This window comes from Gambusia affinis, linkage group LG17, assembly GCF_019740435.1.
Source record: "Gambusia affinis linkage group LG17, SWU_Gaff_1.0, whole genome shotgun sequence".
In the NCBI taxonomy this organism is placed as follows: Eukaryota; Metazoa; Chordata; class Actinopteri; order Cyprinodontiformes; family Poeciliidae; genus Gambusia; species Gambusia affinis.
The window spans coordinates 14,588,367-14,613,125 of NC_057884.1; the positions used below are offsets into that span (position 1 = coordinate 14,588,367).

The window sequence follows — 24,759 nt, forward strand, 5'->3', positions numbered from 1 at the left end:
ACTTTTTAAAAACACTTTAATGCTTGTTATTTTACTACAGTTTATATAAAACCCTTGTGTGTCATTGTTCTTTTTACAGAATTTTCAACATTAACTAAGAAAACCTCAAAAACATTGTAATTTTACTATTAAAAGCTTAATTCTTTGTGCTATTTACCTGGTGAAACATAAACTGCAACCTAAGCTATTTTTTTTACCACAGAAAAAAAAAGATGTACAAAAGTGATAAAAGTTAATGTATTCACTGCAGACATATCGCCTGAGGAATCACACTGCCTGTTTAATTAGGCCACTGAAGTCTCTTTTCACTTTCATTCTCATGGGGACCAAAAGTCGCAACTTTCTCCTGCAGTGTGTCAACCAAACATGGATGCAAGATATTAATTAATCTTTTTCATCTGAATCATAATAGGCAAAGACATATATTGCTTCTGAGATCTAATGTTTGGAATATTGATTTAGAAATCTCTCAAAACCCACAGCTTTGCTTGCATTGCGCAAAGCTCAAATTATTCTAATTTAAATAATAATTTGAAACGCAAATGTGAACCAGTATCAAGAAATACGTGGGAAAAAAAGAATCTATCTATCGTTTTGCAGGGCAGGTCAATTTTAATGTCTGGTGATTGACAGATGTAGATCAAAAATAATACGTTTGGCCAGCAGAGGGCGCCACAGGAGCCAACAAAAAACCTGCAACAGCCAGTTAATATCCTCCCAACTGAGTCCAGACGGATTCCTCCTTCCGCTTTATTTATATATATAAAAAATAACAAAACAAACAAAGAAAGGGGTTTCAGTGAGGTTTTAAGAGATATAATGTTTTTTGTGTTAAATTGGAATAAAGATTTCACAGTAGTTGGAGAGCTTTGAGAAAAAAGCAGCTCAAGGTCAGAATGAATGAATTGAAGTTAAATTCATTCTTTTTTCCCCACCTCGGTCAATCAGTCCTCTCAGGGCGTTCTCCTTTTAAATGAGCACTCTAAATCTGCTTGCTATTCATCAGGGGAAAACGGCTACGCTAAGCTTTTCAACGCCACAGTAAATCTTTCAAGGCAATCTCAGTTAGTGCTGCTGCCCTGTGTCTCTTTCTCTGTCATGACCGCCACTTCTGAGGTAAGACATTTGACCACATGACTGAATAAATACACTTTTTTCACTTGTGTAGATTAAAAACTTATATCTAGATTGGACTGTAATATAATTAAAAATATTATCTGGCACATTTAACAAAGCTATTTGATGAAAAGATGCACAGTACTGTACAAGAACTATAGATTATATTTCATTTCCTGTTTTGCTTCCAAGTAACCAGCTATTCCTTAAAAATGTCTTGATTAACAGTTTTCCAGGTTTTCTCTTCCTTTTGGAGTTTTGATGCTTTTTCACACGTTTGGTCCATTGTCTGTCGAAAGCAAATAATGGCAAAATGTTGCTAGTTGCTAAAATAAGCAGCTGAAGATGGCTAAAACATAAACTAAGTAATCATTTTGAATTTATAAATAATGCATTTCTTTGTTCTGCGACAACTTTCTGCCTGGTGGTTAGAAAAAATACTTTGTTCTTGTATCTTTATGTAGTTTTTAAAAAAGAATAACTATCGGCAGATCAAAGCTTTACCAGTGATTGAAGATCAGCCAAAAAATGAGGATTGCATCCTATAAAGATCCCTTTTAAAATACATATTTCTTTGCTAAGTTTTCTGTGTAAACTGGTTTATCTCTTCAGTTTAAGAAGATTTGTATTATTCAGGAATTTAACTAACTTTAAAAGTAAAACATTTCTCAGAAAATGGTCAGATACAAAGTGCAACTCCAGAGAAAAAGCACAGAAAGCCTGAAGAGATTCCATGAACACTTCACTCCTTAAAAGTAAAATATACAAAAAAACAAAAACAAACATTGACTATGCAGTGCTGTAAAAATCCTCCTAGAAAAGTTTAAATCTGAAATTTTGAAAATAATGTCTAGTTTCTAAAGATTGTGGCGGTATGAACCAGTTACTCAGTCATTAGCGGTAGCCTGCTTTCTGTTTGACAGCGTCACGCTGGCGGTCACTGTTGAGTCTCTTCAGAGCAAATGGGATTGCACGGAGTTTGACCTTCCTCACAGGTCGCTCTCTGCGTCTTCAGTTCAATGATCTCTGAAGTAACAAGCACTATTTTGCTTCCTGCTATGATTCCCACTTCAACCTTGAGGATGAAAATGAATGGTAATCCCTCGGAGGGGGACTTTGGGGTTGCATGGGGACACTTCAATTCTCAGCCGTGATGGCCTAAAACCTGGTGTAAGACATTTGTTTGTATACTGACCATGTTTGATCCAAACACCCTCGGCAGTATTTAGACACTCCCTGCTGCAAACGCTCCTAATTACCCTTGTATGACTGATGGATGTCCTTGTTACTGCGCTGGTTAACAGCTTGGGTGTATGCTACTGAGTCGTCAAACAGAGAAATGGAGGAAAATGCGGCTGCAAATGCTGTAACAGGCGTAATAATGGTTCCACTCGCCGAAAGATGACCCCCCCTCACCCAAGCCCTGCTCTATATGAGCACGACGGCTCCGCTGCATGTAACAAGTCTTCTAGGGATTTCATAAATTATAAATCAGCAGGTCTGCCTTGATGGGGAGCGCTAGCTGTCATCCTTCGGTATGTGAAAGCACAGTTGATCGGAGTTTAATCAGTAGCTTTCTGATTAAAGGTCAGACGTCATCACATCCATGCAGAAATGGAAAGAAAAACACCCTCCATCACTGATAATTGAAATTCACATGACATGGATCTGTGGATGTGTTCAAAATATGCAGTAGGCATGTTAAAAAGTTGTACTTCTTTGTGTTTTCAATTCTATTTTCCTTTTTTTTTTACATTAAAGTCCTGTGCAGCACCTTAAATAACGCTGACATCTTCATGTGATGCAAAAGGCATGAATTTCACTTATCAAATGAGGGAGTGCCATTTTTTAGTAGCATCATTAGGTTCAAGGACAAGCTCTCGTTGGCATGCACACAACAGGTCTCTATCTACATCAGAGGCGAAGACTTACTTTCGAGCTCTATTGCATTGTGTCGACACAAACGGGAAAAAAAAAAGGAAACATGAAGTAGACAGATGAATTTTTACAACATCAGATAAACATATTCAGGTGAAAAAAACCCCTTGCTAGTACAGGTTGGAGTGATCAACTCTTACGATGTCACCTCGCCTATGAGCTGCAATGTGTCCGGATTTACAGATCTGCTCATTATCGACATTAACATCATATAAATTTTGAGCTTTTGATGAGGTATTTGAACAGTTCTTTCTCAAAGTCAAATGTATTTAGTGCTTAGAAATGTACTATTTGCTTAATTATGCTTTTAATCTGCAAGGTTATGTAAATTGGGTATTTTTCCTATCAAGAACGGTTCATAAATAGCCACCTTAGCATGATGCTCCTACCACCATGCATGCTTAAGAGTTGGACCCAGCGACTCTGCTCAGAACTAACTGAGTTGATTTGAGTTGAATGTCTCCTCAAACTAAGAGATGATAAATGAAACCAAGTCCAAAATAGGAGGTCCAATTAGCAAATGATCCCTAACATTAAAACTGTTTTTTGGATTTGATAAAACAGATAATCATTAAACTTCTGGAATAGCACGTGAGGATCATCCTTAAACAGTAGGTCCATGGCAGGTTGCTGCTCCAAATATTAATGTGGGTGTTTGCATGTATTTTAGCCAGGATGTATCTTTAACCCCATTTGAATTAGATAATATTCCAGATGAATGCAAGCGCATTCATCTGAATAATCTTTTAGAAATGTCAGAAAAGGACATATTAAATAGAAACCAGAAATTTATATGACATTCATATCAATAATGAGCAGATCTAAACGTCTCATCTTAGCTGCAAATCATTCTGAAAACACATAATCTTTTTTTAATGTTTAGACTGTTTTCTGGTTGCTGCATCTGTGCTCATACTTTATATCTAATCTCATTTTCCCCTACAGTACTAATCCTGTTACTTTTGCAGTAGAGTAAATAAAATCAACCTTCCTGATTTCATTTGCGGTCCTAGAAACATTCCTCAATCAATTCGAGACAAAGGCGGTGTCAAAAGCATCTATGGCAGCTCACAGCTCATATTATTTGCTTTCAGTATTGAAAACTGTAGAAAAAAATGCAATGACAGGTGATGCGATTTGTCTGAAAGTCTTACATGTCTGAAGTATTCTTTTCTATATTTACATCAGTTAAGTCTTTGTATCTGATACAAAGCATGCAGGCTTCAAATCCCAATTCAATCTTTTGAACCCTCTAAATCAAAACCACAAAAGGAAAAAAAAATCTTTATAAGACAAAGGTGTGCCTGGATGACACCAGCAACATGCTGAGTATTTGTTTTTAAACGCAGAACTGAATGCTGGATGTGACTTTTCCCTACTGTGTGTTGTTTATTATAGATTAAGCTGCAGCTCTGGGCAATTCCCATTTCAGGACTGTCTAACCCTAACCCTGGAGAACAGGAGGTGGACATGAGACACTGTCATCACCGCTGCAAATTGGCTGAATAAAATAACACCACCGCTGGAGAATAAGAAATAAACAGCTGATCTGGGTGCAGGTTGCAGCAGGAGGAAAAGCAGCAGTAAAACTGAGCATTGCTTTATTCCCCCTGTCCTATAATAAACAAGCCAAATGTTTTCAAAACACAAATGCATGTTAAAAAAAATTCATGAGCAAATTAAACTTGCACACAAGATCCTACAGAGACCCATAAACATGAGTAAAACCACAGAAAGAAACCAAATGCACACACAGCAGACTTTTTTTTTTAAAACATTAAGCCACATACTAACAAAATCACTGTAGTTATTTCTCTTGATAAAGCTCTGCGCCGATTTCCAGTGGCCACAGATAAAAGACACGGAGCAGAAGTGTCGGTGAGCACTGTAGCGTGAGGAAAAACAACAGCGAGGTGAGGCTAAAATCAATACTGTTTTGGAGTAAGTTGGAAGTCCTTGGGGACCCACTAAAGGACTAGCTGACAGGTAGGCGCCTGAGCGGCCACCGGAGAAGCAGAAACACTGATGTGTCAGCCCTGAGGTCAGCCTGACATCTGACTCACCGAGAAAGAGACGCACGAGAGTCAATGGGACAGCACAATGCCAGCTAGAAACGAATCGATATCACACGCCTGACACACAACAATATTCTAAGGTACGCACACTTTTACTCGTTGTGCTTCTTTCATAATAAGCATTCATACTAATGAAATATAACAGCTGGGTTAAACTGCAATGCATGATCACGTTTACACTTTTCGAGCATGCTACTTGTGAACCATAACATTCTGCTTTGATTTGAGCACATATATGTTTTGCTACAGGTGTCAAACAATTCAGATTTCAGGTTTTTTGGTGAATTAAATGAACATCCTGCTGCATAATAGGCGAGTTTAGGAGCGCGGGACCTACTGGTGAATGGCTTGAAGGAATTTTCTCTGATGCTTCCTGACTCTTGCGTGGTCCATCTTCCTCACAAGTTTGGTGTTCTTGTAGATGAGCCACGTCTCCCTGAGAACATTCGCAGCTGTGTTTTTCACCTGCAAATGCAAAAAAAAAATAAAATAAATTAAATTAATAAATAAAAAAATAAAACCAAGCATAGTGGAGAAACATCTGAGATTTGTGTGGAAAGCTGACATACTCTTTTTGTTAACTGGGTATCCATCATGAAGTTATGAACATGTTTTTCAGCTTTGGTTAATTCCAGTTTCTTCGCCACCACAGCCACCACCAAGGCAGTGCAGCCAGCACCCTAGAAAGACACAAATAGACATGCTGGACTACCATTTTTTTACCCTCATACTGTGGAAAATAAATCTGGAGACCCAATGACAAGTCATGGCAAAGACATTCTGGGACAGAACGATTGACAGCCAGGATCATTCTATGCCCTCATGAATATAAATATCTCCACGTTTTTGCTCCAATCGGTCCTCTGATCATTCCTGATTCCTTTGTTAAAACAATTACAGCGATAACCTCTGTGACTGCTTTCTCAAGCTGTGTTAATGTTACTCTGCACCATTTCTCTGGGGACATGAGGGAACTACCTCCCAGTTTTTCTGCATGAAACAAGACACACTCTCACTTACAATCTTCAGACTAAGCTTTAAGTGTTACTTTCTGATAAAGCTAATAAAGGCAGAGGGTTTACTGAGCTATCTTGATAATCACGCTGCTATAGGCTTAGGCTGCTGGAGGACAAATCGATCACTGCTCTTCACCACCTTCCCATCATTTGCAATTGATACTTTATTCTCTCTCTGGTTTTCTGTTTTTTTTTTCTTTTTTTAAGTACACTGCACAAAACAAAACAAAACAAAAACCCCCCAACAAAATTCAGTATTTCTGGTTTTGTTTCTAGTGCACTTGAAATAAAGCAAACATACAAGCAACTTTTCAGCAAGAGCCATTTTTTTAAAGTCAATAATTCCTTAATATTGGTGAAAAAGTACTACTTCCATGTGAAAAACGTCTTGCTTTTCCCTTAATGTCTTATAACATCGCTATGATTTAAACAACGTGGCAGGTTATTATAAGTGAAACAATCTGCCAGTGAAACAAATATTTTTTTTTGGCAATATTAAAGAATTATTTACTTAAAACAAATATCTACATATTGCAGAAAAGATTTGTAAGTCAGTTTTGTCTTCTTTCACATTTACTAAGATATTTTGCACTAAAATCTAGACAAAAAATACTTAGTCAGATTTAGTGTTTTTGTAGTGTGATTATCTGAATGGCTATTATTGCAATGAATTGGATTCACACTGAGCATAGATCAAACTGGATTTATATGTCAATGAATGTATGAATGAACCTGTTTATCTTGTAAAATGCCTTGAGATTATATTTGTTCATTTCAATTGACCAACTGTAATAAACTGAACTGAACTAAATAAGGATTTCTGAATCTCAGTTATTTTCCTCCCAGATAAAAAATTAAGTATATTTAAGTTGTTAGCAAATTTGACATTTTAAACAACAACAATAAGCAAACAGCAAAAAAAAAAAAATACCATAAAGGTCACGACCTTCCATTGTACACTGACCATAATGCCCGTCAGGAGGCAGACTCCTTTTCCACAGTATGTGTGTGGGACCATATCCCCATATCCAATAGTCAGAAACGTGATTGAGATCAACCACATGGCTCCAAGAAAATTGCTGGTTATGTCCTGGTTATCATGGTACCTGTAAAGAACAATAACAGGTTTACCTTACACCTAATGGTTTACTTTCACCTGAAAAGAGATTTATTCTGCTGGTCAGTCTATGATATAACTCTGTTTCTCTTAAGGCACAGAGACAGTGAGCTGAGAAGTGTTTGGTCTATTTTTACGCCTCTATCTATGTTTGATGCCGTGAAGCATGACATAGCGGCAAAAACTGGTCCAGGCACCTCTCGCAAGCTCTCACTGTCCATGCAGCGATGATCCAGAGTGAGATGGTGAAGACCAGCAGCACAGTGCCAGGACAGATAGTCATGAGGGTCTTCATCACAAAGCGGGTGTTGAAGTTAATCTTGTTGAGGGCGCCGATGCTTCGGGACGAGGCATCGGTGAAGAGCTTGCTGTGCAGCAGCATGACCCGAGCGATGAGGTACAACCTCAGAAACATGGGGATGGACAGGATGATGTCCACGTCCGCGTCCGTCTTGGATGGGACGTAGGAGTATGCCAGGCGGGCTGTCCAGGTGAAGGTGTAGTTCCCTGGGATGGGGTGTATGGCGCACACCAGGATTTCCAGGCAGATAAAGAAGATGCGCTCATATGTCATGGCTATCCTCCAGTCATCGGCCGCGTTGTCCACCATGAAGAGCTGTCAATAAAGAAGGAAAGGCGTGAGCTTTGACTGGGAATGATGAGAACATTTTGACTGCAGCACTCTTATAGGAGAACGCCAATAAAACTAACCAAATCTCAACTTGTTTTTCCTGCTTAGATACAAAGAGTGTTAACACAGCTTTGAGTGATGATTTGAACAACTCTTCTGCAAAGGCTTTCTACAGGCTTTATGGAAACAAGATTTCTGAATATCAAAAGTCACAAAGTTTAGAATTTTACTCTCAAAATTTCAATTTCTTTTTCTAGCAAATTTTCCACGTTTGGAGCTCAGAAATTACCTTGAAAATATTTAGGTGGAAATTTACTCCTTTTTTTTTTCTATCTTCAATGGCCCTAATTCACTGCCATAAATAACTAGGAATAATCTGGAGAACATCTGCAATAACGTAAAGTTCTGCTTACTTCTATCTTAGACTCCTTTAAAGCAAAAATAAAAGCTGTAACACAAAACACTTCATTTGCAGCATGTGGTAAACATTGGGATCATTCTGACGCAAACATCAGCTGCCTGCACGTTAGCATAAAGTTGCGATCACCATTCCACTTCGACCAGAAGGTAGACAGTTTCACAGGGGACTGAAAGAATGGATTTCAGGGCCTCTCATCACTCTCCTCCTCCCTGTCCTCTGTCATACACGGTAGCTTCATCACATGGTCACCTCTGCTGCTGCAGCTCAAACCTCATCTTCACCTCTTCGATTCAATCTGCTGTGAGCTTCCCTGATGGCTGCCATCACCTCCTCTTCCACACACGATGCCTCTCCATGCTCATGCTTGAGGACACAGCGTCTCAATCTTCCTTGCCTTGGGAGGTTCAGTTTGCTGGTTTGGGTTGCAAATTAAGTGCTATCGAGCCACATTAACTTCCCCCCCTGTTTCTCTCTCTCTAACGCACAGCACTGGTGATCCTCTATAGCTGCTCTCTCTCCATCCACTTAATCATGTCAAGGTCCTCTGACTGCACCAGCCGTCACAAGCGGCAGTAGATATCTTAAAAAATGTTGCTGTCAGCAAATATGAGCGAACAGTTCAGATGTTAGTATCTTTTTTTTTTATCCTAGTGGATGGCTTTTTAAAAAAGAAAAGAAAATGAGAACTGCACCATTACATTTGATCAAAAACCTTAGCAATGTGCTTGGTTCTAATATGCACAGAGAGTACAATGCTTCTGCTTACAGAGTGACATAGCTGGAGGCAAAATTGTGCAAAGGTCGGCTGAACGTTTGGCTCAACATTAATAAAGCTTTGCAGTCTGTATGAAATCTTTAGCCATGGGAGGTGAGGTGGTGTGAGAGCAGGAAGGTTTTGCTTGCTAAAAGCAAGGTGGGCAGATTTCTTTTTGAGGAGTGGCGTGGATCTTTTCCACTGGATTTTTTTTCTTCTACATTCTTCTGCATATCGGATTAAGTGATGTGAAGTTAAAGTTGAATGAGCTTTAAAATATGCATCTAAGGGTTAAAGCAGAATGTTTCAGGAGTAAACACAGCTTTGGTTCATTTTTATCAATAATAAGAATAAACAAAACCACTTCAATGTGTATTCTAGTTTATTTATATGCATTAGAAAACATTTAGTATTTAAAAACATAGAGATATAGTACTAACAGTTTAAAGGCTTACAGTAACCGGCTGTCATTTATGATTTTATCTCCTGTAGATCAGGCTATAACACATATTAAACTTTTCAGAACGAAGAAAGATTATTAAGATATTAACTAAATTATTAATTATTATTTTTAGAATTGATTTTAAGATTTTATTCTAGACTTGAGCCACAATATATCTCAGATCAAAAACTTTTAACTATACACTAATAATCTGGTGTTTGTCCTTTTGGTTTTAAGTTGGTTTTGTATTTGGATTAATCTGGGTTTTTATCTTCATTTAAGGTGAAAGAAATAAAAATTAATTTCCTTATGTTTAGTTCCTTTGTTTGTCTTCTGTTCACTGTGTACCGGTTTAGTCCTATTTTACTGTTAGTGTTTAGGTTTTTGGTTCAGTTTGAAACATTTGCTCAGCTCCTCTGTGTTTAGTCTGTTTTCATTAGTCACCCTGCTTTAGCTTCCACTGATCAGGTTGTTCCCCAGCTGCACAGCTTTCACACGCCCGGTCCTCATGCTGTGCATCCATCCTCCCAGCAGTTAAAAGCCTCTCAATTGCTTCATCTCCTCGCCACATCCTTCACTTTTCTATGGTTTGGCTTGTTGCCTCTTCGGTGTTGTTCGTTTCCAGTAATTTGTTTCGAATTTGGACTTTATAAGCTGTAGTTTGTATTCTTAAATCACGTTATTCTATCTGTCTATCTGTCTATCTATTCTGTCTCGGGGTTCTCAACCTTGGTCCTGCAGGGCTCCTGTGCTGAATGTTTTGCAGGTGTTTCCCTGCTGCTGCACACCTTATTTAAAACAAAAGAGTGATCAACATGCTTCAGCAGCATTTGATGACAAGCTGAGACTGTAATAGAAGGATTTGAATCAGGCGTGCTGAAGCAGAAACACATCAAAAACATACATGATCATAGTTGGGTGATCCTCGATCTATAACAGTAAAACATATAAGACAGATAATGAAACAAAAACTAATCTTTTACTTTTTCTCAATAAATGTTTCCTTATTTTTAAGCTTGTATGGTGTGAAACATTTTGTTACCTAGCTATGTGAAAGATGCTGAAAAAGCATATTAATTTTGTGAGCTTAGCATTTTGGAATTGTAATTGTATATTTTGAAATTAATTTTGTAGTGTTTTCTCAGTTTGCCAAAGCTTGGTCATTTTTAAAAAATGTATTTAGCTATTTCATCCTTTTTTTTCCTGTGAATTTATTAATCATCTTTTAATATGGACAAGTTAAATATGCTTGAAGCATATTAAACCATGCTTGAACCATAGGTTAAAACATATTACCAGGGAAAAAAAAATAAAAAAAAATCTATCTATCTATCTTTCCTCCATCTATCTATCTATCTAGACTTATAGTTCACTGTTGATGTATTTATGGTCCTTGGTGTAGTTTGCTTTGCTCTGGGCATCAAATACAGCAAGGAAGCTGCTCAAATGTGCAATAACTGGGGTAAGAATGAAATGAACACTGAAATATATCTAAGTTTCTATACCCAAATCTACTTCAGTTGCAAAAAGGTTTATTGATTAAGACTGAAATACAATTAATAGTTTTTCCATCGACATGGCTGTTTTACTATTTAAAATTTTTTTTAATTGTTCCTATTGAGTTTAATCGTGGTGTCAGATCATGACAAGGCGTTTAGCCGACAATCTTCCATTAGTTCAGTTTGGGATTCTTTTTATAGAAGTTAAGAACCGCCCCACTCATGAAGCGCTAATGGGATCAGTGACCTAGATGGTAAATTTAGCTCAGATATAAAACAGAATTAATAAAAAAAAAAAAACCTCATATGTCAAATTCAAAAGAACAAAAGCTCCTGTTTAATGCATTCATCTCAAGGACAAAAAAAAGCGAACAAAAAAAATGTGCGCTGCCATTTCTTTTGCAGACATACATGAATGCTTTGTGTAGTTTGACGGCTTTAAAGAGACTCTGAACACTTTGGCTTTTCAACTGCATCACATTAACTCACAGAGTTTAGCGCACGCTCCACGCCTCTGAGTCAGTTCTGCTGCAAAAAGCTTCTGTGCCAGAAATACAAAGTGTCAACAAGCTGGCACATTAGGAACAAAGCAGAGAATGCAACAATAAACACATGTCCTCGAACAAGCAGTATAACTGTCCAACAAAGCCTCTGCAGCTAGTTTACATTTATATGAAACCTGCCACGAGTCTCCTCTCCAACCCAAGAAAACACACACATTAAAATTTCAAGGGCAGTTGTTCATTTCAAATGATTGACAATGAGCTTCTTGAACAGACTGACGTCTGTCGGTGAAGTGCGTAACTCTAACCACAGCTTGCCCTTGTTTGGCTTTCCGACTTAGTGTAATGTAGACAACGAAACACAAGCTGGGACGGCACTTGACTACAGTTTCTTGCTGGAAGAACTGAGACTCTTGAAGCAGTTGAGCACATTGTAGTGTTTGCACAAAGCACAAGTCACCTTTTATTGTACGTTTTAGGCAACAAACCGGACCTGTCAAAAGCAATTACGAAGTTTGTTAACCTTAAAACTGCGTAATTAAACATTTAGGCTAGGTTGCATGAGGAAAGCCTACTTGGTGTGTAAAAGCAATTATAGTAATGGATGACCTGAAATACAACACCCTCAAGGGCCCTTTACATCAGATGAGAAAGTATCCCCCGCCTGCAGCAGAAGCAGGAGTTATGACAGACATATGGAGAAAAATAGAAACATCACCCTATGTGTGATTTGAATGATTTGAAATGCAAACTTTCCTAATTAATTTGCAAAATAGTGTCTGGCAAAACTTTTCACATTATGTCGCATCACAACATTATTCAGGTTCACCTTCTAGCAGGACAGCAACCCCAAATATACAGCCAGAGCCAGGAAATCAACTTTATCAGCTGTTTTTTTTTTTTGGCATCATGTTTTCTTATTGCTCCTTCATTGCTAGACTAATTAACATTGATTTCTTTGCATTTGTAGATTACTTTTGTTATTATCGTAAGTGAATATTTGGTTCACGACCCCATTTAATGTGTTCAAAGCATATTTTATTTTTTGGTATGTGATTAAATTCAGCTAGCTTTGGACAAAATCTGAATGCACTGTGGATATGCAGTAGTATGACAGTGGTATCATGTTAGCATTTCTACATATAATGCATACTAATGGCTCGGTTAAAACATTAGTTGTTTTCATCTTCGTCTTTGGTTTTTGGTGCCTAAAATATATTTAAAAAATCAACGGGTGTGAAACTTGCAGAACTTGAAGACAATTCTAGGAGGCAGTTTGTACTAACCTTGTACTAACTAGCTAACCTTCATTTGCTGTTGACTATCTATAACTTTATTCCTGAAGATAATTTAAATGAAAGATTTTTATTTAATCCCACACAGGACTGTCATAACCTGAGAAATTTACCTCTGTACCATTTGTCCTATAAAGTTATGCATCTTAACATATCTGGTAGCAGTGATATGCTTTTGGAAAACGTTTGATGTTGATAAGACATTTTCTTTTAAATAAAGTAATAAACATTGGGTCACAGCATGAATGCAGTAGAGGGACATATTTTGTTACAATTACACACTGGTGCGACATAAATCTACAAGTCTCCTCTCAACTGGCCAGAGTGTTAAAAGGTTGTTCTCACTACATGTATTTCCTTCATACTTCTGTCAGACTGATCTGTCTGCTCACCACTGCGACAAGCGCTGCCCCCAGGCTGTCTGAGAAAGGGAGCAAAGCAAAACTTGAACTCTTGTCGTTACTTCTCAGGTCATGCCACGTCATCTAAGAAAACTCAGTATTGTTGGTGCCGGAAGCGATACCTTCCAAAGCCGACAGAAACCTCGAAGCAATGACTGTAACTAGATGGATGGAAAAGTAATAAGTGAGAAAAATTCACACATATAAAAAAGGCTAACATTTACTCAGGAATGATTTTGGAGTTTTACAAAATTTTGAATTTCTGAATAAATTCTCACTTGAAACTGGCTTGATGACTGATTTGGATGCAAATCCCCTGCTATAACAATGTTAGAATAATAACACAATGCTGTAATTTCCCAATTTTGCACTGCAACTAGCAGATGGACTGATGAACCACCTCAGCATTCCAAATGCTTGCTGTTTACACATAGAAGAGGGCTTTGACCAAATTCTTATTATTTTAAAATCACAATTATAACACTTGGGGACATTCATAAGCTGTTTAGAGCATTGAACTCTCCACCCAGTCTGTATTTTAAAGAGGACATATAATGCAAAATCCACATTTTACACATTTTTGTACTTCCAGTTGGATGTTTTATTGTTGACTTACCATTCAGAAACTGCTTGCTGTGTTCTTATTGGTTGTTCAGGAGGCTGTACTTCTGCTTTTAAAAGCAGTAAGATTGTATAATTGTTGCTCTGTTTGCAGACATTTTCATGCTTGGTGTAAAAGTTGGGTGACGTGGCCAACAGCAACTTATTTGGTTTTAAAGTGACAAGAGGCCCCAAAGCAGTTTTTTTTATGAAAGGATCTCAAAATGGGCACAGCTGAGCAGACTGAAATCTCACTATCTACAAATGATTTTGTGCAAAAAGTTTAATAAACATGATTTGCGTAGCCCATAGACCTGACCCAATCTGTTTAAGGAAGCATAATAAGCCACCTTTAAACCAGTACACACACATTATACTTCATGAGCAATACATGCCAGCATAAGTAGTTAAAGTAGATATAAGCATTAGCATCTTAACAGCAATCTTTAACATTCAAGTAACCTTTTGTAGATGAAAATATTGTTTACAATATTTAAAATTTTCAAAATATTACAGCCTCATACTGACAGTGGAGTAAATAAGCACACAGAGTAATCCCTAATTTTGTGAAACAAACCTCAAAGAGAAAGCAGCCAGCGCAGTGCTTCTTACTGAAGACACATTAATTCATCCAGTGCTTCTCTCGGATAGTCAGCTTGTTTCCTGATGGACTCAAAATGCGGCCTAATCACTCAGAGTGCATGCCCCTTTTCTCATCACCACAGAGGTTTATTCACGTCAGGTTGATATAGAGCACAGCTGAAAAGGTCTTAAGCTTTATTCCTGCATGAACTTGGAACTGTCTGGAAGCATTTCAGGCAAAACACCGGTTAGTTTAGTTACTGGTTTCACAACTCCTAATAAAACTAATGGAATGGGACTCAATATTTAATCTGTGTAATGTGGAGATGGAAACATATATCTTGTCACTGAGAATTAAATAGCTCAGTCTCATTAGTAAATTAGGTTGAGAGGTTCAGTCCAATTAGCCATTAAAGCAATGCTTTATTTATGTTATCAAAGTGAGCCACTAAGAGGCCACTTTGCCGAGTAAATCTGAGGCTGCTGCAGATTCAGTTTGCTTTTGTTTCTCAAGATTAAGTCTGAAACTTGCATTTGCAATTTGTCCACTCAAGCAATGTTCCAGTCAGAGCGCGTAAATCCGCCTGTCTTTTGGAAAGCAGCGGCTGCAGCCCAGTTGTGTACATTAATAATTCAAAATCATCTGAATGTTTAAAGTCACATGCAGTAAATACCATCAATAAATAATCTTTGGGATTAGCATGACTGGGCGTCTCTGCTGCTGAAAGCTTGGACGCTCAGTGAAAACGCTGAGGTCACCAGTCAGCGCTGGTTATCCGACTCCCGTCTGGACTCTCAGGTAGAGGACAGATTTCACTTTGAGAAATGCGGAGCGCCTCCTGCACGTTGCAGCATATCTCTGACACATTTCGCAGCACCAGAAGAGGGAAGGCGACTCGACAGCCTCGGCCGGATTTGCTGGTGCAAGTTTCGACACTGTGGTGTGTTATGTTTCTTGTGGTCTGTACGGTCTAACACCGTCTGCCAGCGCTGAGTTTTACCAAAAAACAAAACAGGCCCCAGAAGCATTTTAAAAAAAAGTTTAGCAAAACTCAGCAAAACTGTCACTACGAGGTGAAGAGAGATGTGGTGTTCTCAAAACAGATCCTCCCAAGCAAAGTGGTCCTTGATGTGAGTTTGTGTCTGCTCAGAAAAAGTCCCAGCTCATCAGCTGTCAGATGACAAGAAGAGGATCTCGGCTCCTTGCAGCTAGTGTCAGGTTTAGGCAACAGGAAGTCAAAGTCACGACAGAGGTACAGACTCATATTCATGCTTTGCTGCAAATGCACCAAACTTGCCTTGAAGTCATAAAACAGCTTATATAAATACTCAACAGTGAAAAATAAAACATCTGATCTGAATAAAAAAAATAAAAAATAAAAAAATTCAAGTGATAAAATGAATTGTGAAAGTACAATAAATAAATTCATCGATGGTAGTTTTTCTGAACCTGCAGACAATTTGACTAGACATAGCAGAGTATTTAGTACACATTTAAATAAATGAATCTTTCATTGAAGAAACATAATCTGACATTACAAATTAAGAAAATCCAACCTTTAATTTAACTACAATGTACTATTTGCTGACTTCAATTTTTTGTTTCAGATCAACAAATTTCTATATCAGACAGAGATGTTGAATTAAACACATGATGATGTTTCTAACTGATGACTTCATCCATCCATGCAGGGTTGTGTGCGTGCGTGAGGACGGGAGTTTCTTCCTGCATGGCAGCAGAGCTACTGACTATGCAGCTGTTTATGCCATTTTGTCCTTTACAAACATTTGAATTAACGGTGGTTTACCACATTGTTTTTGAGACAATGTTTTGTAAAACCCAGGCCTGATTACTGCTAAATCTGTAGGATCAAGCAATAATTTAAACAAAAACTCTCTGACAACGTGAGGAAGGCTCAAATGTTTCATAAAGCAACACGTCATGGTCCGATCTAAAGAAATTCAAAAACAGCACCTCAGCACCGCAGACCTCACTTGCTTTAGTTGATGTCAGTGTTCATGATTCAACATTAATAAACGGGGCAAAAGTCTCAAATGAAGAGCTACAAGGCAAATGACATAATTATCGGGACCCATATAAAGAATAAACACCTTTTGCCTACAACACAGTCGAGTCGAGTGGGTAACATCTTGTTAAAAAGCCTCTGATGACCCACTCACAACTTTCTTGCTGAGTCCAACAGATTTTTAATTAAAATCCTCTCTCATCTTAAAAAGGCCCACAGTATCATACGTCCTCTACCATAGTAAACAGCTGCTGTTCAGGCCTTTTTCCCATATTAATCGTTTCTTCCACATCAAAACCACTTGAACATTTTTGTTGCTAACTCAATCTGTATACCAGGTGAAGTCCTGGTATTATTTAGCAAATTTTACATTTATTAAACACCTTTGTTTTTTTACTACTAAACTTATAGTTAGCATTTATATTGCATCTGATTTGAGGGTTTAATGACCCAACAATTGGAGTATTTCCCTTTCCACCATGCCACCATTTTGGTCTGTGGCTAAAATGGTACTGCGTTACATCTTATTAACACCACAAGGCAACAAAGACATGGACTACAGATCATAGGTTTGACATTTTAGTTGCATATATTTTAAGCCATAGTGATAATATCGATCTTGTTAAAACTGCTTAATTTTTTTTAAGTGGGATTTGTCCTCACTAAATAGATGGACCCAAACTACAGGTTGGACTTTTCTAAAATCAAGAGAGTGAAATTATGCAGTTGTGATAAAAGATAAATTTATTTTCATGATTTTTACACGTCTTTATCCAAAGCTGACAAGACATTTGAGTTGTTGTTGTAAAGTAACTGTTTCAGTAGATCACCAGATCTCTGCAAAAGTAAAGCAGATGTTTCCATAAACAATTATAGCAACAAGGGGCATTCAGTCTCCATCTCGTCTGACCCAACCTTGGGAGTTTTCAGCTATGCCAAGCAGAAAAGTGTTTGTGCTTTAAAACCTTTTCCAGAGCTTGACAAGGAAATCAGTTTTGAGATTTCTGAAAATAGTGAGGGGAAACATTTCATCATCCTGACTTATGCCTCTACATCTGACAGGCATCTGTGAGTACACATGGATGTGCATGCATAATCTATTCCACTGCAGGAGCAGGGGAAAAAGTGCTCTTTAGAGGCAGAAATCTAATTTGCAACACTGCAAACACGTTGGCACTTTTGTGGCGAGAAATGATGTAAGGGTCAAAAAAGGAAACATCACATTAAAGCGGAGGGTTGATGTGTGGCTCCTGTGTGGAACTGGAGGCTTGCACTAAAGTTAAAATGAAATATCTCCATACACCTTCCAATTTAGTTTAGTGTGGACTCCTGAAATTTAATGGGGCTGTTTTGGAATATTAATTTCCATGCAGTCTTTGAGATGAAGAGTGAAAATTTTTTCCAGACCATCTGACCAGATCTATTCTGCAACTTATAAAACTTGTTATAAAATGCATTTATTTGCTCTTTGCAAACTTTTTGGGGAAACCCCCCCAAATGGTGAGGGTTGGGGGTGGTTGTGATCTGATAGCTAACTGTGCATGGATGATGGTTTTCCTTCGCTTTCCTTACACACTTTCAAGCCTCTCAGGCGCTATTATGTAACATTGATCAAATTATCTGATTTGCATCTTTTTTCCCCTTAAACCTCTTCTCCAGTTGCAGTTTACATGCACTCATCATGGGCATGAATGGCAATAATTTAAAAAGTTTAAAGATTTATTTGAACCACATTTCCCCAGAGTGAAGTGATTATATAACTAACAATTTGCATAGAAAGTGATTTCTGAAAAGGACCTGACATAAAAGTTAATATATTATTAAATTTCTTTAATTCTCACAGGGTCAAAATTATACATACAGATTGATATATATACCTTCTTCCCTACTCAGGATGGGATAAATGTCTTTTAGCTAATTGTACCTCAAAGAAATGTGTGTTTTGTTGGAGTCATCAACAAGATTTTTTCATAGTTTTGGGCTAATTTTGGACAACTCCTTTGAGTTAAATACCGATTGGTTAGTTTCCTAGCACAGACTGAGATTTTAAGCAGTCTAAAAATGTTTCATAGAGTAAAGGGTCAGGGCATTAATGTTATCCAGCTTTATCCATTTGTGTTTGTGTGTTTTGGGTCCAAGTTTCAACCATCTGACACAAACTATCCCCAGATTAAAGGAGAATTCATGAGGACATCCTGAAACAACCCAGGAACCTCAAAGACTCAAGTCTGGAACCTTCTAGAAAACCAGTATCCCTGCCTAGAGAAGCCAGTTTTAGAGTGTCGGGATTGGGCCGATGATATATGACTTTAGCATATGTAACACTGTCAAACAAGGGAAAATAACTATTTGACAGGAATAATACTTAGAAGTGACAATGTGAGACTTTCAAACCTGTAACTGTTGAGATTAATGGTGGCAGTATCAATCTGTTGCCCTGGTTATTGGTGATTTCATAAAAGAATGAAACAAGACTACCTCTAAATTCTTCAACTTTATATACAATCGCTAGCTAGCAGGTTGAAACATTTGAGTTTTCCAACCAGACATTGATGTCAGATCACTTAAAAGGTCCTTCATTTACTCAAAATCTGGAATAAAACTCTTAATTTAGGTCTGATTGACTAAATCTACCATAAAACTACATCAAAGCTACAAGTTTAGGTTTTTATTCCACATTTTTAAACAAAGATTTTGCCACATTTCCCATCCTGTGAAACTGGAGGCTGAGGGGCATGAGAAGGAAACACACACACACACACACACACACGCACACGCACACACACCTACACACACACACACGCACACATCAAAAAGGATGTATGCATATGTGTCGTGATCAAGACTAATTTGGAATTAAATAATCCATGTACGCGCATCCTTATGTGTGTGTGTACCAGCACATATGTTAGTCTGCAGGAAACGGGTATTGACAGAGTAGCAGAACCGCCACAAAAGAGCCTGAGGCGAGGAAGGAAAGGAGCAGCTGGTGTGGTGGAAGTCGCAGCGCAAACATGGTGATCTGGATCTAAACAGCAAAAGGAACTGGATGATGGTTACATCCCAGTGGGGTTTGATGAATTGCGAGACAGAACTCCCCATCATCTTTTACATTTACAAGACCTTGAGTCAAGAAGTGTGAGCAAGGCATGATAATGTTCCCTGATTCATCTCCAGAGTACAGTTATTGAGAATTTGTGGTGAGCTGCAGTAATTGACTCTGTGGCAAACAATTCTTCTTTTTTAGGTCAGTACATGAAAAACCACTCTCTTTGTGAAGGGAGAGCTATCTGGTGTGAAACATGCTTTGGTTCTTGATGTGACTGTCAGAGGAGCTCGGATCAAAGAGGTTTGAACGGCCTTCCTGTGGGGTAAATATGCATCTACTGACAATAAATGCAGCTCAAAACAAGCTTGTTCTGGAGCTAAAATGAGCATTTCAGTGTTCCTGAGTTAGCAGGGGGGAAAAGAGGGCTTCGGTGTGATTCTTATTCCTGAGAGAAAAACTGAATTATTCCATTTAGTTAATCAAATGTCTTTTTATAAAAATGGATTCATGATTCGAAGCACAGCTGAAACCAGATATTTACATTTGTAGCATAAAAAAACAATTTAAACTTTTCTTTCTTCCTTTCTGACATTATTTCTTTGCTGAATTAGAGATTTTCTTCAGGAAAGTTCTCACAATAGTTTCCTCCTGACAGAACTGGAGTAACTAAGAAAGTTTGTAGGTCATCTTGCTCACAGAAGGTTCTACGGATCTGTCTATGAACTTTCTGTGAAATAGAGATCAGGGTTTTGTGACCGCCACTCCTAAACATTGGCCTTGCTGTATTTAAGGCGCTTTGCGACTAATCTGGTGATGTGCATAGAGTCATCGTCCATTTGGAGGACCCACTTGTGCCCAAGGAGTTGATGCTTCAGTAATTACACTTAATGATCTTTCCTCATGATGACATCTACCAATCCCTCATGCAGCAAATCAACCAGACAACACAAAGCCACAACGCTGTTCTCCACAGGTGGAAGGGTGTTCTGAGGCTTACAAGCATTCCTCTTTTTCGTCCAGATTTGATTCTCGTTATTGAAACAGACTGCAAATTAGTTTCATCAAATCACAGAACATGTCTTTAAAAATATCCAGTTTAATCTGGATTGCACATATAAGGCCTTCCTCTATGAGTGGCCTTTCAGTCCATGTTTGTACAGGACTTTCTTCTTTAGTAATGTGACTCTTAGTAGCTTCAGATTTTTGCTTTTGGTAGGAAATTGCACCCAAGCATTAACCAGACTTTTCCTTGCTTGATTTATCATCAAACATTGTTCATCAAAATGTTTGAATGCATAATAATTTTAATATGTATAAGCTAAAACTCCGCCTATTTAGAGTTGCCTTTGATTCATGGTAACTGGAACATTGATCATTATATTTGATAATGATTTTTGATTAAATTTAACATGTATTGCTGTTTCGTAGTTGGTGACTATCCAATGCTTTTATGGTGTAAAGCGATTTGAGCTGCCTTGTTGCTGAAATGTGCTGCACAAATAAACTTGACCTGACTTTTATTATTTCAGCATTTAGCAATTGAAAATAATGTTGGTAATCCTAACTGACCTTAAATAGAAAAGCCAGACAGTAAAAGCGCTAGTTTTCTTTATATAGTGCAAGAAAATATCAAGTTTCAACTGTAGGTGGAATAATAACATAATTGCTGTAGGTTTCATTGATCCATTCATTGTTTTCTGCTGTTCTGAGAATCAGTTGCAGAGGTAACGTATCCAGGAGGGAAACCCAGACGTCCCTCTTTCCAGCAACACTTTTCATTTTATTCTAGGAACCTCCTGAGATTCTGAAGCCATAAAGTAATTAAAGTCCCTTTTGCGAGTTCTGGGTCTTTCCCATTGTCACCTTTAAATGGGATTTGAATGGAAATCCTCCAAAAAGAGTCATTAGCAGGCTGCCTGATCAGATGCCTGAACCACATTGGCTGGCTCCTTTTGATGCAGAAAAGAAGCAGCAGCTTAAACACAAACTGATGGAGATCAACACCCTACCAAAACAGGACGCTAATTTCAACCGATTATATTCTGTTCTTTCAGAAATGATTGTGACAAGTCACAAAGATACGTTCTGCTTGAAAACGACTGACCGGATAACCTGAATGGTAGTAATCCTTTTTTGAAGTTGAGAACCATTTCTTTACTTGACTTGTGTAAAAGCTTTTGCAGCACTCCACAATAATCATGGCCAGAAGATGCCAGCAGAACCACATCTTCTGAAAACAAGAAATGTACAGATGTTTCCATGTCAGACTAAACTATGCCTTGAGAGCCTGACTATGAAAACTACAGAAAGGATCAGAGACAAGAGGGAGCCCTGTTGTCCAGCCTGCACTGGGAACAAGCTTGATATTGTGTTGAAAATATGGTCACAGATTTTGCTTTGGTTTTACAAGATATGCCCTACTAGCACCTTTCCAATAAATCCCTCAAAGGACTTCTCAGGATCCAACAAAACCACATGTTGACTGGAGGACCAAAAGCAATAATATTCCTCTTAAATCTGAGGTTCAAAAGCAAAACTGTCACAATATTTTCTCAAATCTTAATATATTTCTGGATGTAGTAACACACCACATCTAAGTTAAATATGCAGAGGCTAAAAGATGTAGAAATAAATTGTAAAGTTCTACACAAGACAAATTTTCCTTGTAATTTCTAGCATCTACTTGGACCTGCCTGCAGGGAAAATGAAACGCCTAGGTAGTGAGACAAAATGTGGAAGTGATGTTGGTGCTTTGCTGTCATACTTTATGAAGAAAGATTCACAGCTGAAAGCAGTGCCACAACGCGATGATTGAGCCTCCTGTGGGATTTGCGAGTACTAAATTTACCAACGAGAGTGATGCATTCAACTGATAATGTGACTTTAGATCAAAAGAAAGGAAGAAAGCTAGCCTTTCCCATCCAAGCAAAAGAGAGAAAAGTGTGAGGCATCTATAAATATTGCAGGGAAGCGTAAACCGGACAGAAACCAGCAGGATCAGCGTATACCTTTTGTGGCATTTCACAATATACAGTTTTGTTTATGCATAAGACGAAGCATTAACTGATTAAATATGACACTGTTTGTGGAACTGCTTACGTCGCATTCCCTTTCAAGTGAAGTTTTTCTTTTTGATTTAATTTAATAAAAAAAAAAAAAAAGTATGCTTCAGATATATGAAACCTTTCAGGCAGCATGCATTCACTCTGCAGAAAATAGCACAATTAATTATAGGCATGAACTCATTGACGACAGGAAGACAGAGCACAACACTGTTAGAAAAGACTTATGTTGGAGCATCTCAGTACTGACTCATCATGTGAGGATTTTTTTTTTCTTTCCATTTTACACTCGGGCAGTGGTTCAGGAGGATCAGGAGATTTGTAACCAGTGGGTTGCTGGTTCAAATCCCTAATCCGTCCATATTCGTTTTTGGGGAAGACACTTCACCCGATTTGCATGTTGGTGGTGGCAGTCTGGCTCCTGTCAGTCTGCCTCAGTGGCTCCACTGTAGCTACTGTATGAACAACAGATCTTGGTGTAAAGTACTTATGAGATCTTGGATTTGATAAAAAAAAATAATTTTTTTTTATCAATTCAAGTAGAAGCCGTTAACCATTTATATGTAAAAAGAAAAACTATCACCAGTGTTAGGCAGGTTTAATGTGTGCACAATTAAAAATTCAATCATCTAATTTTCATGAACGTCTTGAAACTTGATCTGTTTCAAAATGTCAAAAAAGTTGGAAATATTAACGCAAAAACATCGAATCTCTAGAACTAACACTTGATTTTTGGGGAAATAATTTGCTTTACTACAGTCTGATAATCGTGATTAAAATTTGAAATAAAAAAACACAACTAATTATATTTTAAAACAATGTTTTAATGAAACAATTAATCAGAGCAAATTAAAACTTTAGTAGTACTGATTTCTGCTTCATAGGAACAATTTTGTTAGTATTTATTCTGCTGCTGAACAAGTTATTTGCTGCTAGATGTTTGAGAAAATATATTTGTAGTTAGGTTGATTAAAATCTTCCAAAATTTTCAGATTGTAAGCATTATAAATAAAACAAAAACCTGAGATAGGAAAGCAGAATTTCATGCAATAAGAAGTTTTTGTCAAAACTCCTACAGTCATCAGACAATATTGGACATCTTTTGGTACAACAAGTCTCTATCAGTCGTTTGGTTGACACCTCGTTTCTCACATGTCAAAGACTTCTTGGATCAGTGGACCAGTGTTACACTTCTGGTCTTAAGATACAGTTGGCAAACCAGAGACTCCCCAACACGTCCACTTCAAATGTGCAACATCTGCACTTTCTGCAGCCTCAGAAAACAAAAGTTTGCTGAGAGCTTCAACTCCAGTCATGTTTAGATCATGTTCATGTTGCAGCAAATGTGACTATAAGATTTAGGGATTATATCGCAGTAGCAGTTTTAGCACCTGTAATTATGAGTTATTAAGGGAAGGACATTAATTATTGCTACACCTTGTGAATTAGTGGTCTAATTTGCTTTCTTTAGTAATTATCACTCAACATTAATATTATGGATGTAACCTTACATCCTGCACACCAGAAAAGGTGAAGCAAGATTTTAACAATGTTAAAAAAAATTTCAAGGGAATTCCAGTTTAAGCTAAGCAGCCTAAGCATTTGACATTTTGAATTAAAAATTACACGTCTTAAAAAGTCTAAAAATACATGCACCTTACTTTTTCAAGCAACTTGAAGCTATAAACCAGGTAACTTCAGCAAAATTTGTGAACCACCGGTCATATTTTCTTACATAGAGAACAAATACAGTGGAGACTCACCTCCTGGTAAGGGTTTAGCAACAAGCTCTCAAAATTCAATCATAATATTCTAAGAAAAAATTTATAACTGAATAAATGAAGTTGCAAAGACCAACCACTTAAAATAACTCAACAAATTATTGGTGTTTCATCCTATACTTTAGTAGCAATAAAAGCAAAAAAAAGTACAAAAATGCAAAAGACATAACACAAACACCAATGGGTGTTATTTGTCTTTGCCAAATAACATAAAATGTCATTTTCTTAAATCTTTTCTATTTCGTGTCGTTTTGTTTACAAATCAATCTCTGAAAAAGTTCAAAATTTAGCTCTAACATTTTGTAGGACACCATTGATTTTTAGAAATCTTTGGTTCTGTATAAAAACACTTTCATCTAATCAAAGAGGCTGGAGGCTAAAGGTGAACCCACTGAAAGCTATAGACCAAACAATATCACCGCATTCAAGCAGAGAAAGATGAGAAAATTA

General features: G+C 37.6%; 1 protein-coding gene across 1 annotated transcript in view; it reads right to left on the bottom strand.

The window, feature by feature from the left end:
- kcnn2 (potassium calcium-activated channel subfamily N member 2) overlaps nt 1-24,759 on the bottom strand; it is a 34,374-nt gene that overhangs the window by 7,112 nt on the left and 2,503 nt on the right. Inside the window, exons 4-8 of the mRNA XM_044144156.1 lie at nt 7,460-7,878; nt 7,110-7,251; nt 5,699-5,809; nt 5,467-5,594; nt 3,049-3,057 (exon numbers count right to left, since the gene is read on the bottom strand). Of these exons, the coding sequence (XP_044000091.1) occupies nt 3,049-3,057; nt 5,467-5,594; nt 5,699-5,809; nt 7,110-7,251; nt 7,460-7,878 (809 nt within the window). The remainder of the gene's footprint in view (nt 1-3,048; nt 3,058-5,466; nt 5,595-5,698; nt 5,810-7,109; nt 7,252-7,459; nt 7,879-24,759) is intronic.